The following is a 15,322-nucleotide window of genomic DNA, read 5'->3' on the forward strand; positions in this document are numbered from 1 at the left end:
TCTTTCTCGCTCGCTCGCTCTCCCCTACCCCTAGTGTGATTGGAGCTCTGGCCCTCCCTTCTCCCCAGCCTGGCCTCATAGACTAGATGTAACATAGATGTAAATCCGGGACACTCAAATTATATGATATGTTATGTTTGGTATGGTTACATAAGATAGATGGTTACTTAAGGCAAAAACAAAAGTGTGGTGGTTGGTCAGGGTGGATGGGTGGGCGTATAATGCGAACATCTGGCAACCCAAAGGTTGCGAGCATGTTAGCTAACCCTTCCCCTAACCTTAACTCTTTTAGCTAACCTTTCCCTAACCCTTTAACCTAACTCCTTAACTTAGCCCTAACCCCTAACCCTTAACCTAGCTAACGTTAGCCAGCCAGCTAATGCTAGCCACCTAGCTAGAATTCGTAACATATATGTTTAGCAAATTCGTAACATAATGTAAGTTTTGCTAATTCGTAACATATTGTCAGTTTTGATAATTCGTAACATATTGTAAGTTTAGCTAATTCGTAACATATAATACCAATTGTAATTCGTAACATATCATACGAAATAGGGGATGGACACCGACAAATTAATGCATACCATACGAAATGTAACATATCATCCTAAATGGAGAGACCAGGTTGTTCTCCCTCTCTGCTTTTATTGTAGCTTGGCTCAGGGCGATCCCCTGATAAGCTCAGCAGCAGGGAAGAGTTGTTCACAACAGTACTGCAGCAGCCTGACGTCTATTCTCTCAAGGTCAAAACTCACAGCTCCTTCTACTTTCATCTAGAGAAGAGCTTTAAATCAGAATAGCGAAGCATACACACACACACACAGTGAGCCAACATTTCTCAATGATGTGTGAGAAGTGTATTGGCTAAAGAGAGAATGTTTTGTATTGCAGTTGGACAGAATATTGGCCTAAAAAGATCAACTGAATCCATCTTTGTCTCCTCTTCATCTTTTGTGCTGCAGCAGAGGAACCATATTGTCTTATGTCTCTATTGAATCAGCTGGATGAGGGGCGATGAGCGGAACAGAGCCAGGCTCAGGGTCTGTTTCACGCCAAGGTGTTTTGCCTTCATAAGAGCTATGCTGGCTTACACAGCACTTCTGTCCTCAGAGCGCAAGGGGGTGGGGGGTTTCACTCGTGTGTATATGCGTGCATTCTTAAGTATGTATGTGTCTGCACTTGTGTGTGATTGTGTGTGTGTGTTGGGAGGAGGGTTGCCGCTTCACTTGTGTGTGAACAGTAAAGGAGACTACAAGGGATATAATGAAGTTTCCCCACAGAGGAACAAGTACAGCTAAACACTCTGAGACTCTGAGCATCGTACTGTGTGTGTGTGTGTGTGTGTGTGTGTGTGTGTGTGTGTGTGTGTGTGTGTGTGTGTGTGTGTGTGTGTGTGTGTGTGTGTGTGTGTGTGTGTGTGTGTGTGTGTGTGTGTGCGTGCGCACGCGCTGTCAGAGGTTGAGCATCATACTGCTTCTATTATTGAAGATGGACCAGGACCTTCATTATTTATGATGTTGGGGTTTCTGTTCATGCAGCAGATACTCTCCCAGTCTGTTTGTTCATTAGACATATTCACCACTGGTGTTGGCACAACTACTCTGTTCTATCTCGTTTTAAGGCATGGCCCAGGTGCAGACATTGCTGAAGAAACTAAAGCTTATTCTTTAAACAGTGGCAAGTAAACGACAGGTCAGGTCAGGCAGAGGTCAATAATACAGAGATGGTGTAAGGCACCGGAACAGCAGGCAGGCTCAGGGTCAGGTCAGGCAGAGGTCGGTAATTCAGAGTAGTGGGGCAAAGGTACAGGACGACAGGCAGGCTCAGGGTCAGGTCAGGCAGAACGGTCAGAACCGGGAAACTAGAAAACAGGCTCAAGGAACAGGGAAACAAAACGATGGTAGGTTCTACAAACAAAACGAACTGGCAACAGACAAACAGAGAACACAGGTATAAATACACAGGGGATAATGGGGAAGATGGGCAACACCTGGAGGGGAATGGAGACAAGCACAAAGACAGGTGAAACAGATCAGGTGTGACATGTTCATTAAACATATTCACCACTGGTGTTGACACAACTACTCTGTGAATAATTAGTGGAAGATTTCAAAGTGGGGACAATGTATGTTTCTTAATGGATTTTCCTCGACTGATCCCGTTCATGTTAAAAGGCCAAAACGCTGCGTATCACTGTTTACTTCAGCATTGGTCAGTGGGCAACTTTCCATATTCTGTTTGGACCTTAGGCTACAGTATGTTTCTTACTTAACCTACCAAATGTCTCAACTTATCCTATCCATTCTAAGTACCATTGTGTTATTTTCAAACATACCAAAATACATAGACAAAAGTGTTTTAGCTTTGAGCACTGCTGCATCAGTCCATGACCCTTGGGTCCTGATGTTCCCCCATTCCGCTTGATGCAGTATTACTGGACAGCTGGGTCAACCCAGGTCTGAGGTGTTCCAGGAACCTGCCAGTCTGCTACTACTGTCAGACCAGCCAGTGTTATTGTGGCCTAGGAGCCGTGCCGACACAACGTGGGAAGTGCTGCCATCTGAGCACCTGTATGCTGCCTTGCCACGGCCCCTGCTGTGATCAGAGCTGGGCAGAGGAACATTGTGCGAGAGGTGACGGGACAGAGTGCTAATCGACGGCAGGGCTATAAGGTCTCTGTGCTATTTAGGCCTATCACTGTCTATAGTATCGCCTATCACTCTCACTGTATGTGAGAAAAGATTACTGGGAGAGAGAGGGTAAGGGAACCTTCTGGATGCCAGGAGCTGGTTGATATCTGTTCAGATTTCAGCCGTTCCCCCCCCCCCCCCCCCCCCCCCCCCCCCCCCCCCCCCCCCCCCCCCCCCCCCCCCCCCCCCCCCCCCCCCCCCCCCCCCCCCCCCCCCCCCCCCCCCCCCCCCGCCCCCCAGAGGTAAGGCTGACCCCCCAGACCCTGTCATGGGACCCTCAGGTTAGCCTGCTGCCCCCCTACCTAACACCCCTTGAGGCATTTGCCCTGCCTCAAAGCATTGGACCGGCCCCCACTAACTCTGCTGCTAACCCCTCCTACGTACCTACCTACTACTTACCTGGAAACCCTTGCTAATCACCTCCCTAACTACAAAACACTTCTGAGACAATCGCTGGCTGGCTGCTAGTGGGATTCTGCTTATTTCACAGTGATTGTAACCTCCTGGGTTAGTATGCCACCCTCCCTCCACCTGCTGCCCACCAACACAGACCCCCTCCCTCCACATGCTGCCCACTAACACAGACCCCCTCCCTCCACATGCTGCCCACTAACACAGACCCCCTCCCTCCACCTGCTGCCCACTAAAACAGACCCCCTCCCTCCACATGCTGCCCACTAACACAGACCCCCTCCCTCCACATGCTGCCCACTAACACAGACCCCCTCCCTCCACATGCTGCCCACTAACACAGACCCCCTCCCTCCACATGCTGCCCACTAACACAGACCCCCTCCCTCCACCTGCTGCCCACTAACACAGACCCCCTCCCTCCACATGCTGCCCACTAACACAGACCCCCTCCCTCCACATGCTGCCCACTAACACAGACCCCCTCCCTCCACATGCTGCCCACTAACACAGACCCCCTCCCTCCACATGCTGCCCACTAACACAGACCCCCTCCCTCCACCTGCTGCCCACTAACACAGACCCCCTCCCTCCACATGCTGCCCACTAACACAGACCCCCTCCCTCCACATGCTGCCCACTAACACAGACCCCCTCCCTCCACATGCTGCCCACTAACACAGACCCCCTCCCTCCACATGCTGCCCACTAACACAGACCCCCTCCCTCCACATGCTGCCCACTAACACAGACCCCCTCCCCTCAGTGTCTTTGGGTTTCCACTAACTACCAGGATGGTTGTGGTCTGATATTTCTCCCTGTACTTTACTCCCTGTACTTCACATGTAAGAGGTTCAGTACTTTAGTTTCTCATTCTTTTACCGTCTACTATGTACTTGGTAATTCGAATTAGGGGTGAAAGTAAGGTGGTCCGGTACGGCATCCCGGCAAAATAAATAGTGGGGGTACGCCATACCGGTAAAACATGAGCCTATCACAATAATGAAAACAAAATATCAAGAAAACTGCATGTCAGAGGCATGGAAAAGAGAGAATGGACATGAAACCCGGTGGTAAAGCCTACGCTCCAAAATACGATGTGGTTCGGCGAGAACACTGACATTTTGCCAAGGCAGAGATGAGTTGCCGAAACAGAGACACGCGGACAGCAGTGGACGCATACATTCTGTCCTAATGACAATCGCCAAATGTCATTAGACGTTTTGGTGTGTTGTGTAGAAGATGTCTCTTTCCATTCACCACTGTTTAGAGGTTGGTAATATGTTGCCAGTGGATGAACATGTGTGGGGGGCCTAGTAAAGGAGACCTTTGAAGTGATTGTTTGACAATCAGATGAAGACATCATGACTGGTTGAGTTGATGCTACAGTAAAAGGTAATACATTTTAAAAGTTAAATGACAAATCTTTAAGACTCACAGAGATCCTATTGAATTAGTAGGGATTCTATATGTAGTTCTATGATTAGGCCATCAAATGACATAGAAGGTCCTGTATTGGAATAAATTCATTCTACTTTCACCCCTGATTAGTATACAATCTCCATGATAATGACCAAATGATAGTTAGGTAACTGTACCAGCTCCTTCCCTCCCACCCCCAGACTCCCAGGCTGGGTTAGGACCTGCATGGGGGAGTAGAGACAGCAGTGGCGGTGGCATTACGCTGAGTCTGTCACACACACACACACACACACACTGTATACACACACACACACACACACTGTATACACACACACACACGCAGTGTATACACACACACAAACACACTGTATACACACACACGCACACTGTATACACACACACACACACACACACTGTATACACACACACACACACAGTGTATACACACACACACACACACACACTGTATACACACACACGCACACTGTATACACACACACGCACACTGTATACACACACACACACACACACTGTATACACACACACACACACACACTGTATACACACACACACACACACACACTGTATACACACACACACACAGCCTGTGCTTGCACAGCAAGACACACTCCTGTGTGCCGCTGGCACATTCAGATGTAGGATGACTGCATGGGTTAGTCATACAGGGTCCTGAAATTAGCCACATTTATAACAGTAATTACACATGCAGAACCCACACACACACTCAAACACGAACACTCAAACATGATCCCACACACACACTCAAACACGAACACACACACACAGCGACCCACACACTCATCACTCATAACCATTTTAACTGATTAAGGAAAGGCTCGCGAGTACAATAAACCTTCGGGTCCATTCCATCTTCTCTGGTGTGCGTGTGTGTGTGTGTGTGTGTGTGTGTGTGTGTGTGTGTGTGTGTGTGTGTGTGTGTGTGTGTGTGTGTGTGTGTGTGTGTGTGTGTGTGTGTGTGTGTGTGTGTGTGTGTGTGTGTATGCTTCTCTCCACCCGTGCTTCCTCAGCGTAATGGCCTGTGATTAATCGTGGCTAATCAATATGCATTACTGTTAGGATTCATGATGCTCCCTTCACTCTGCTGTGTGACCACTGACTTCCCTGGGCACCACAGGGACGGGTTGGGGGCGGGGTCAACTACAGGTAGCCAAACACAAACACAGGCTGACAACCGCCCAATCCACGTCTCTTCAAATCACTACCCACCGTCCTGTCACACACCCGCCTGATCACCTGAGCATGTGTCACGGAAACAAATGTTGTGTCTTTGGCATCATTAAGGTGAAGACTGTTATTTATCAAATCAATTATCTGTAAATATTATTACGTGATTAAACTAATCATGTAAATTGAATTAACTAGGAAGTCGGTGCACCACGGAAAATCTTCAGATTACAAGTTATAATTTTCCGAATATAACTCTTCAGATATTTTAATATCTGATCAATTAGTCTTCTAATTAATTAATGATTCTTTACCTCACATCAGTCTCATTCCAAATGTTGTAAATTGATAGTTATCTGCATGAACCCAGCCTAAACTATGAATCATCCATATACCAATTGGCTTAATCATTTATTTACTAACTAACTAAATAATCACAGAAATGCATAAACAGTAGATATTGGTTACTAACCAAGCCGATATGACGGCTTGGTGGACAAAGGGAAGGGGGTGTGGACTGAGAAAGAGCGGGAAAGACAAAATGAATCACTACACAGTGGATAATTATATTCATTGAAATGCTAATCCTTTGCACATGTATGCTCGCTAATTTGGGAATAATTGCAATCAATATATTTACTCCCATATGTCGTTGTCTTCTCTGTTGGAATCGTCGGTCCGTCTGCGGGAGAGTCAGTTCATCAGAGAGTCTCTGGTTACTCATGGTGGTGGCTCTATCGGCTACTCCTGATACTGTTTGTTGTATGGATACGTCACGCGTCCATTGTTCTTAGAGTAGATGTTTCGGCGGTTGTCGGTATTTGCATACCAGGTTTACATAATTTCTAGCTGCAGACTTGTAATTAGTATCTAAGATTTGCTCTTATTTTTTAGGGATCGATAGTCTCAGAGTTTAACAATTTCCAGCCGTGTAGCCAATGCTCCACGTTGCATAGTTTTCTAGTTCTGGTAGTCAAACCTGTGCCACCTCAGCTTACACCGAGGTATGAGTGGTCTGAAGAGGATTTCCTCAGGAGGGTTTTTTATTCGTAACAATAGAAAAGGGCGGTTCCATGACGCCAGATCATGTCTGTGCTCACGGGGGCGTGGCCGCTAACTAGTGAAACTTTACAGGGAATTCAATTCTCTCACATTAAAAAGGTTAACATCACATTACATCATTTCACAAATAGTTTCATCTTTACTCATTCATTTTATACAAGAATTAGATGCAAACCCCATAACTGAGAAATGTACACATTCAGAGATACCGTTATGTGTGTTTCCTGTCCATGATGAGACCACCAAATGAAACACACTCAACATAACTGTCCCTTAAGTGTCCACGTACCATTCCCACACTCTCAAAGGTGGACATATTGTTTAACACTCCCATTTTGGGGATTTAGGAGTTTGGCCAAGTGAAATCCCTTGTTCACTCTGTGATCTCTCTCTCTGCATGACCAGGGGGAGAGAGTCTCCGCCAGGAATTTATGGCCTGACATAACATAACCTGGGTGTAGGAGAGAGTGAGGGAGGGGGAAGCCACGATCTACACCCAGAAAGAGCCACGTCATGTCACAATGTCACGCCCTGGCCTTAGTATTCTTTGTTTTCTTAATTATTTTAGTTAGGTCAGGGTGTGACATGGGGAATGTATGTGTTTTTTGTAGTGTCTAGGGTGGTTGTAAGGTTTAGGGGGTTTATTAGAGTAGTTGGGTTTATGTTTAGTATAGTAGTCTAGCTGTGTCTATGGTTGAGTGTAGGTATCTAGGAAAGTCTATGGTTGCCTGAATTGGGTCTCAATTAGAGACAGCTGGTTATTGTTGTCTCTGATTGGGAGCCATATTTAAGGCAACCATAGGCTTTAGCTGTTTGTGGGGAATTGTCTATGTCAGTGTGTAATGGTCAGTGTCAGCACCATTTTGTATTTATAGCTTCACGGTCGTCTGTTTGTTGTTTTGTTTTGTTTGTTCCTTCTTTAAATAAAAAAGAAGATGTACTTTCCACGCGCTGCGCCTTGGTCCTCTCTCAGTCCCTTTGACGATCGTGACAGAATTCCCCACCAATGCGGGATCAAGCAGCGTGAAAAGCGGCAACAGGAGCAGCGCAAGGAGGAATGGAAATGGGAGCATAATATGGACTACACTACGTGGGAGGAGATCGACAGGTGGGCGATCGACCCAGGGCGAGTGCCGGAGCCAGCCTGGGATTCTCTGGCGCAGTGTGAGGAGGGATACCGGCGAATGGAGGCAGCACGACGACGCGGTAGGAAGCCTGTGAGTCAGCCCAAAAAATGTATTGGGGGGGGGCTTAGAGGTAGTGGGCCGAGGGCAGGTAGGAGACCTGCGCCCACTTCACAGGCTAACCGTGGAGAGCGGGAGTACGGGCGAACACCGTGTTACGCAGTAGAGCGCATGGTGTCTCCTGTACGTGTTCATAGCCCGGTGTGGGTTATTCCACCTCCCCGCACTGGTAGGGCTAGATTGGGCATTGAGCCAGGTGCCATGATGCCGGCTCAACGCGTCTGGTCTCCAGTGCGTCTCCTCGGGCCGGCATACATGGCACCAGCCTTACGCATGGTGTCCCCGGTTCGCCTACATAGCCCGGTGCGGGTTATTCCACCTCCCCGCACTGGTCGGGCGACGGGGAGCATTCAACCAGGTAAGGTTGGGCAGGCTCGGTGTTCAAGGGAACCAGTACGCCTGCACGGTCCGGTATTTCCGGCACCACCTCCCCGCCCCAGTCCAGTTCCACCAGTGCCTACACCACGCACCAGGCTTCCAGTGTGTCTCCAGAGCCCTGTTCCTCCTCCACGCACTCGTCCTATGGTGCGTGTCTCCAGCCCGGTACCACCAATTCCGGCACCACGCACCAAGCCTCCTGTGCGTCTCCAGAGTCCTGTGCATCCTGTTGCTGCTCCCCGCATTAGCCCTGAGATGCGTGTCCCCAGCCCGGTACCACCAGTTCCGGCACCACGCACTAGGCCTAATGTGCGTCCCCAGGGTACAGTATGCCCTGTTCCTTCTCCCCGCACTAGCCTGAAGGTGCGTGTCCTTAGCCCGGTGCCTCCAGTTCCGGCACCACGCACCAGGCCTACAGTGCGCCTATTCCGGCCAGAGCCATCCGTCTGCCCAGTGCCATCTGAGCCATCCGTCTCCCCAGCGCCATCTGAGCCATCCGTCTCCCCAGCGCCATCTGAGCCATCCGTCTCCCCAGCGCCATCTGAGCCATCCGTCTCCCCAGCGCCATCTGAGCCATCCGTCTGCCCAGTGCCGTCTGAGCCATCCGTCTGTCCCGAGCCATTAGAGCCGCCCGTCTGTCCCGAGCCGTCAGAGCCGTTAGTCAGTCAGGAGCCGCTAGAGCCATTCGTCAGTCAGGATCTGCCAGAGCCGCCAACCAGACAGGATCTGCCAGAGCCGCCAACCAGACAGGATCTGCCAGAGCCGCCAACCAGACAGGATCTGCCAGAGCCGCCAACCAGACAGGATCTGCCAGAGCCGCCAACCAGACAGGATCTGCCAGAGCCGCCAACCAGACAGGATCTGCCAGAGCCGCCAGCCAGCCATGAGCGTCCAGAGCCGCCAGCCAGCCATGAGCGTCCAGAGCCGCCAGCCAGCCATGAGCGTCCAGATCCGTCAGCCAGCCATGAGCGTCCAGATCCGTCAGCCAGCCATGAGCAGCCAGATCCGTCAGCCAGCCATGAGCAGCCAGATCCGTCAGCCAGCCATGAGCAGCCAGATCCGTCAGCCAGCCATGAGCAGCCAGATCCGTCAGCCAGCCATGAGCAGCCAGATCCGTCAGCCAGCCATGAGCAGCCAGATCCGTCAGCCAGCCATGAGCCGTCCAGCCAGGATCCGCCAGAGCCGTCCAGCCAAGATCCGCCAGAGCAGTCATCCAGCCAGGATCCGTCCCTCAGTCCGGAGCTGCCGTCCCTCAGTCCGGAGCTGCCCCTTATCCTGGTGCTGCCCCTTATCCTGGTGCTGCCCCTTATCCTGGTGCTGCCCCTTATCCTGGTGCTGCCCCTTATCCTGGTGCTGCCCCTTAGTCCGGTGCTGCCCCTTAGTCCGGTGCTGCCCCTTAGTCCGGTGCTGCCCCTTAGTCCGGTGCTGCCCCTTAATCCAGTGGGGTTAATGTGGAGGGTGGCCATTTGGAGGAGGCTACGTAAGCGGGTAGTGACTATGGTGGGGTGGGGACCACGACCAGTGCCGGAGCCGCCGCCGTGGAGGGACGCCCACCCAGACCCTCCCCTAGACTATGTGCTGGTGCGCCCGGAGTTCGCACCTTAACGGGGGGGTTATGTCACGCCCTGGCCTTAGTATTCTTTGTTTTCTTAATTATTTTAGTTAGGTCAGGGTGTGACATGGGGAATGTATGTGTTTTTTGTAGTGTCTAGGGTGGTTGTAAGGTTTAGGGGGTTTATTAGAGTAGTTGGGTTTATGTTTAGTATAGTAGTCTAGCTGTGTCTATGGTTGAGTGTAGGTATCTAGGAAAGTCTATGGTTGCCTGAATTGGGTCTCAATTAGAGACAGCTGGTTATTGTTGTCTCTGATTGGGAGCCATATTTAAGGCAACCATAGGCTTTAGCTGTTTGTGGGGAATTGTCTATGTCAGTGTGTAATGGTCAGTGTCAGCACCATTTTGTATTTATAGCTTCACGGTCGTCTGTTTGTTGTTTTGTTTTGTTTGTTCCTTCTTTAAATAAAAAAGATGTACTTTCCACGCGCTGCGCCTTGGTCCTCTCTCAGTCCCTTTGACGATCGTGACACACAAACTAACAACACAACACATGTTATCTACATGAGTTAGATTAGAGCTATACTAACAGGAATGTTGATTGATCAAACAATCGACCAAACAATCGATCAAACAATCTTTTTCACTTGATTGGCTTGATGTTGGTTTAGACTTGGGAGAGGGTTATGTATGTTTTGACATGTCTCTGAATGGGGGTTATGTAGGGTTATGTAGTAGGGAATAGGTTGAGAGGAGAATTAGGGCCAATTTCAAGTTTTCATAACAATCGGAAATCGTTATTTTTTTTATTTTTTTTACACCTTTATTTAATCTTTATTTAACTAGGCAAGTCAGTTAAGAACACATTCTTATTTTCAATGACGGCCTAAGAACGGTGGGTTAACTGCCTCGTTCAGGGGCAGAATGTCAGATTTTTACCTTGTCAGCTCGGGGGATTCAATCTTACAGTTAACTAGTCCAACACTCTAACCATCTGATTACATTGCACTCCACGAGGAGCCTGCCTGTTACGCGAATGCAGTAAGCCAAGGTAAGTTGCTAGTTAGCATTAAACGTATCTTATAAAAAACAATCAATCAATCATAATCACTAGTTAACTACACATGGTTGATGATATTACTAATTTATCTAGCGGCTCCTGCGTTGCATATAATCGATGCGGTGCGTATCGTTGCTCCAATGTGTACCTAACCATAAACATCAATGCCTTTCTTAAAATCAATACACAGAAGTATATATTTTTAAACCTGCATATTTAGCTAAAAGAAAGCAGGTGAAATTGTGTCACTTCTCTTGCGTTCTTTGCACGCAGAATCAGTGTATATGCAACAGTTTGGGCCGCCTAATTTGCCAGAATTTTACGTAATTATGACATAACATTGAAGGTTGTGCAATGTAACAGGAATATTTAGACTTATGGATGCCACCCGTTAGATAAATGGATGCCACCCGTTAGGTTCCGTATTTCACTGAAAGAATAAACGTCTTGTTTTCGAGATGATAGTTTCCGGATTCGACCATATTAATGACCTAAGGCTCGTATTTCTGTGTGTTATTATGTTATAACTAAGTCTATGATTTGATAGAGCAGTCTGACTGAGCGGTGGTAGGCAGCAGCAGGCTCGTAAGCATTCATTCAAACAGCACTTTCCTGCATTTTGCCAGAAGCTCTTCGTTGTGCTTCAAGCATTGCACTGTTTATGACTTCAAGCCTATCAACTCCCGAGATTAGGCCGGTGTAACCGATGTGAAATGGCTAGTTAGTTAGCGGGGTGCGCGCTAATAGCGTTTCAAACCTCACTCGCTCTGAGACTCGGAGTGGTTGTTCCCCTTGCTCTGCATGGGTAACGCTGCTTCGAGGGTGGCTGTTGTCGATGTGTTCCTGGTTCGAGCCCAGGTAGGAGCGAGGAGAGGGACGGAAGCTATACTGTTACACTGGCAATACCAAAGTGCCTATAAGAACATCCAATAGTCAAAGGTTAATGAAATACAAATGGTATAGAGAGAAATAGTCCTAAAATTCCTATAATAACTACAACCTAAAACTTCTTACCTGGGAATATTGAAGACTCATGTTAAAAGGAACCACCAGCTTTCATATGTTCTCATGTTCTGAGCAAGGAACTTAAACGTTAGCTTTCTTACATGGCACATATTGCACTTTTACTTTGTTCTCCAACACTTTGTTTTTGCATTATTTAACCAAATTGAACATGTTTTTCTATTTATTTGAGGCTAAATTGATTTTATTGATGTATTATATTAAGTTAAAATAAGTGTTCATTCAGTATTGTTGTAATTGTCATTATTACAAATAAATTTTAAAAATTGGCCGATTAATTGGTATCGGCTTTTTTTGGTCCTCCAATAATCGGTATCGGTATCGGCGTTGAAAAATCATAATCGGTCGACCTCTATAACAGTATGTGGTCACATACAGTCAGACCTACAGCTGCTAAGTCTCACAGCTCCAGATATTTTACTGCACGTTTATCTAACAACTATCTCACAACAGCTGTTATTCTTTTTCAATGCGTTTTAATGTCTCAGGGCTACATAAGTTTGTCATTGTGCTCGTGTGTAAGATGTTTAAGCTAGGTGTTACATTAAGATTGTATAACAATAAATTAGCCTACCTAGCATAATTATTTGAGGCCGATGCTTTGCTGCCTCTTAACGAAAGTGTTTGACCAAATTGCTGAGATTTCTGCTGCATAGCAACAGTCTAGGAACACCAACTGTATTTTTCTGTCTTGGATGTTGCCTGTAAGCTAGCCAGGTGGTTTTGTTTTAGATGGACTGTGAATGATGACTCCCTCTTGTCCTTTTGACACTTGCTTTGTGCTTCCTTCTGGCGCTAACCGTGTTGTGCCAAACACTCTGTCATGTTTTGTTACTGTGTGTTCTTGTCCGACTGCACTGTGTTGTGAGTGGCGTGCTTTGTGCTTTTTTGTGTGTTCAAATAAGCTCTTTTCTTTTATGACGATTTCTTTGTCTTTGTATGTCTGAACAGCTCTGTTGTCTTTGAGTGAGTGTTTGTTTGGAGCTGTGCGCGTGTGTGCGCTCCAGTCCACTGTTTATTTGGTTTGTAAGTGGCGCATGCACTATGTTAAATTGTATGATTTGCGCTCTGCCGCTGTGTGTGACTACTGTCAGTCCAGCTGTGTCATGTCATTTTGTGTTTAAGAGAGTTTTGCTTCCTCATCTGATTCACTGCTCTGCTGCTGCTGTCCTGTTTTTGCCGCTGTCAGCAGCCAGCGGTGTTGCGTTCTAGTGCTCTGTGTGGTGTTAACTTGTTCCCTCTGGTGCTTCTCTTGTCGTTTTGTTCTTGTAGTTGCAGGACCCCCACATGTATGATCAGGTCTATAGGTACTTAGACCTCCCAGGACAGGTATGTGATCTCATTACAAACCATGTATCTTTTTACAGCTCATAGTCCCTAGGACAATATTTAGACATGTTATAATGCATTATGAAGACCTAATGTCACGTTCCCACTGCTGTAGGTATGGGAACTAAGAATTCTGTTGTGTATTTTGGCAAAAATTATTTAATTAGTAAAGTACAGTTCAATTCGTTCTACTATTATTTGGACATGATCTTTCTTTTAATTTTGGTGTATAGTAGACACCATGTTTTCTCTAGTACTATACATGTAACATGCCTTGTAATGTCCAGCTCATTCAACTAAAATGTCAGCTACAGCTTTCCTTGTTCCCAGACTTCACATGGCAGTGTGGTATTCCTCACCTACACTAAGTTCTGCCTTACACTTGTTCTATCTTGTGTGCCACCTTCTGTGTGTCCCGTTTTATATATGTGTAGACTGAGCATCCTACTCTGTGTCTATGTAAATATTCCATATGGCTTAGTATCCAATGAAAATGAGAGAGTCACTATGACAACAGCTACTGTGCAAAACCAAGAGCAGAGATAAGTTTTGCTTATGAGGCTTTATGGGATTGTGTTTGTTTTTTTGTTTTACTATCCTTGTGGGGACCAGAAGTCCTTGTGGGGACCAGAAGTCCTCACAAGGACAGTAAAACAAGAAACATTCAGACAAGTGGGGACATTCCTTTATTTTTTAATTTGATTTAACTAGGCAAGTCAGTTAAGAACAAATTCTTATTTACAATGACAGCCTACCCCGGCAAAACCTGGGCCAATTGTGCGGTTGTGATACAGCCTGGAATCTAACCAGGGTCTGTAGTGATGCCTCTAGCACTGAGATGCAGTGCCTTAGACCGCTGCGCCACTCAGGAGTGGGTCCCCACAAAGAAAAAGGCTATTTTAGGTTTAAGGTGTGTGTGTGTGTGTGTGTGTGTGTGTGTGTGTGTGTGTGTGTGTGTGTGTGTGTGTGTGTGTGTGTGTGTGTGTGTGTGTGTGTGTGTGTGTGTGTGTGTGCACCACACTTTGTTAGTCCCGATCCAATCAATGTGAAGACAGGAGTGTACCAACTGTTGACTCTCTATTAAATCTTTCTTCTCTCTGTTGCCTCCTGTCTTTGCACTCAGTTCCGCTCTCTGTCTCTCTTTAAATGTTAAATATAAAGATAGCTCTTCCCTCTACTTGTGATCAAAGCAGTCATGACTGGTTAAATGTGTGTGAAGGGACCTTCAATGAAGTGCTGTGTTTGTATGATAGTTCTGTACAGATGAAGACTCTAGTCTCTCTCTCTTTGTCTGTCTCTCTCTCTTGCCTCTTTCCTCTCTTCGCTCCTCCAACCCCCTCCTTCTCCTCTCTCTCCTCCCCCCTCTCCTCCCACCTTCCTCCCTCTATCCCCTCGTTCTCCAGGTTAGGGGAAACGACCGTACTCTGGAGACTGAGAAGATCCCGCGGGCGCCTCACGACCGGAAGAAGGAGTGGCAGAAACTGGCGCTCGGGGCGGAGCTAGCTGAGGACGTCCCTGAAGAGGCCCTGAAACACAGAGAGGCTAATGGCTCCGCTCCCTACCACGACAGGTCTGGGTGAGTGTGTGTGTGTGCACGTGTGCGCGCGCGTCCTTGTTTCTCTGTATATGGAGCATTGGGGAATGCTATTAAACCCCAATGTTACTCTATATCGAGAATTTGTGTCACGTCCCAATTCACTGTCTCCCTTATTTTTTTAAATTTTATTTAACCTTTATTTAACCAGGAAAAGCCCATTGAGACCCAGAGTCTCTTTTTCAAGGGAGACCCGGCTAAGAAGACAGTAAGAATCAATACATTACAGAATTAAAACATACAACAAGACAACAACATGATCCAGCCTAAAAAAAGCATTTACACTCCTCTGTAACAGAGTCTCCCATCAATATTTTAAATTCAATCAGTGGCACTAACATATCTAGATGA

General features: G+C 47.2%; 1 protein-coding gene across 1 annotated transcript in view; it reads left to right on the plus strand.

Annotated features, from left to right (window-relative positions):
- LOC120019331 (wiskott-Aldrich syndrome protein family member 1-like) overlaps positions 1-15,322 on the plus strand; it is a 35,035-nt gene that overhangs the window by 4,514 nt on the left and 15,199 nt on the right. Inside the window, exons 3-4 of the mRNA XM_038962626.1 lie at positions 13,321-13,377; positions 14,781-14,947. Of these exons, the coding sequence (XP_038818554.1) occupies positions 13,321-13,377; positions 14,781-14,947 (224 nt within the window). The remainder of the gene's footprint in view (positions 1-13,320; positions 13,378-14,780; positions 14,948-15,322) is intronic.

Source organism: Salvelinus namaycush, chromosome 24 (genome assembly GCF_016432855.1).
Source record: "Salvelinus namaycush isolate Seneca chromosome 24, SaNama_1.0, whole genome shotgun sequence".
Lineage (NCBI taxonomy): Eukaryota > Metazoa > Chordata > Actinopteri > Salmoniformes > Salmonidae > Salvelinus > Salvelinus namaycush.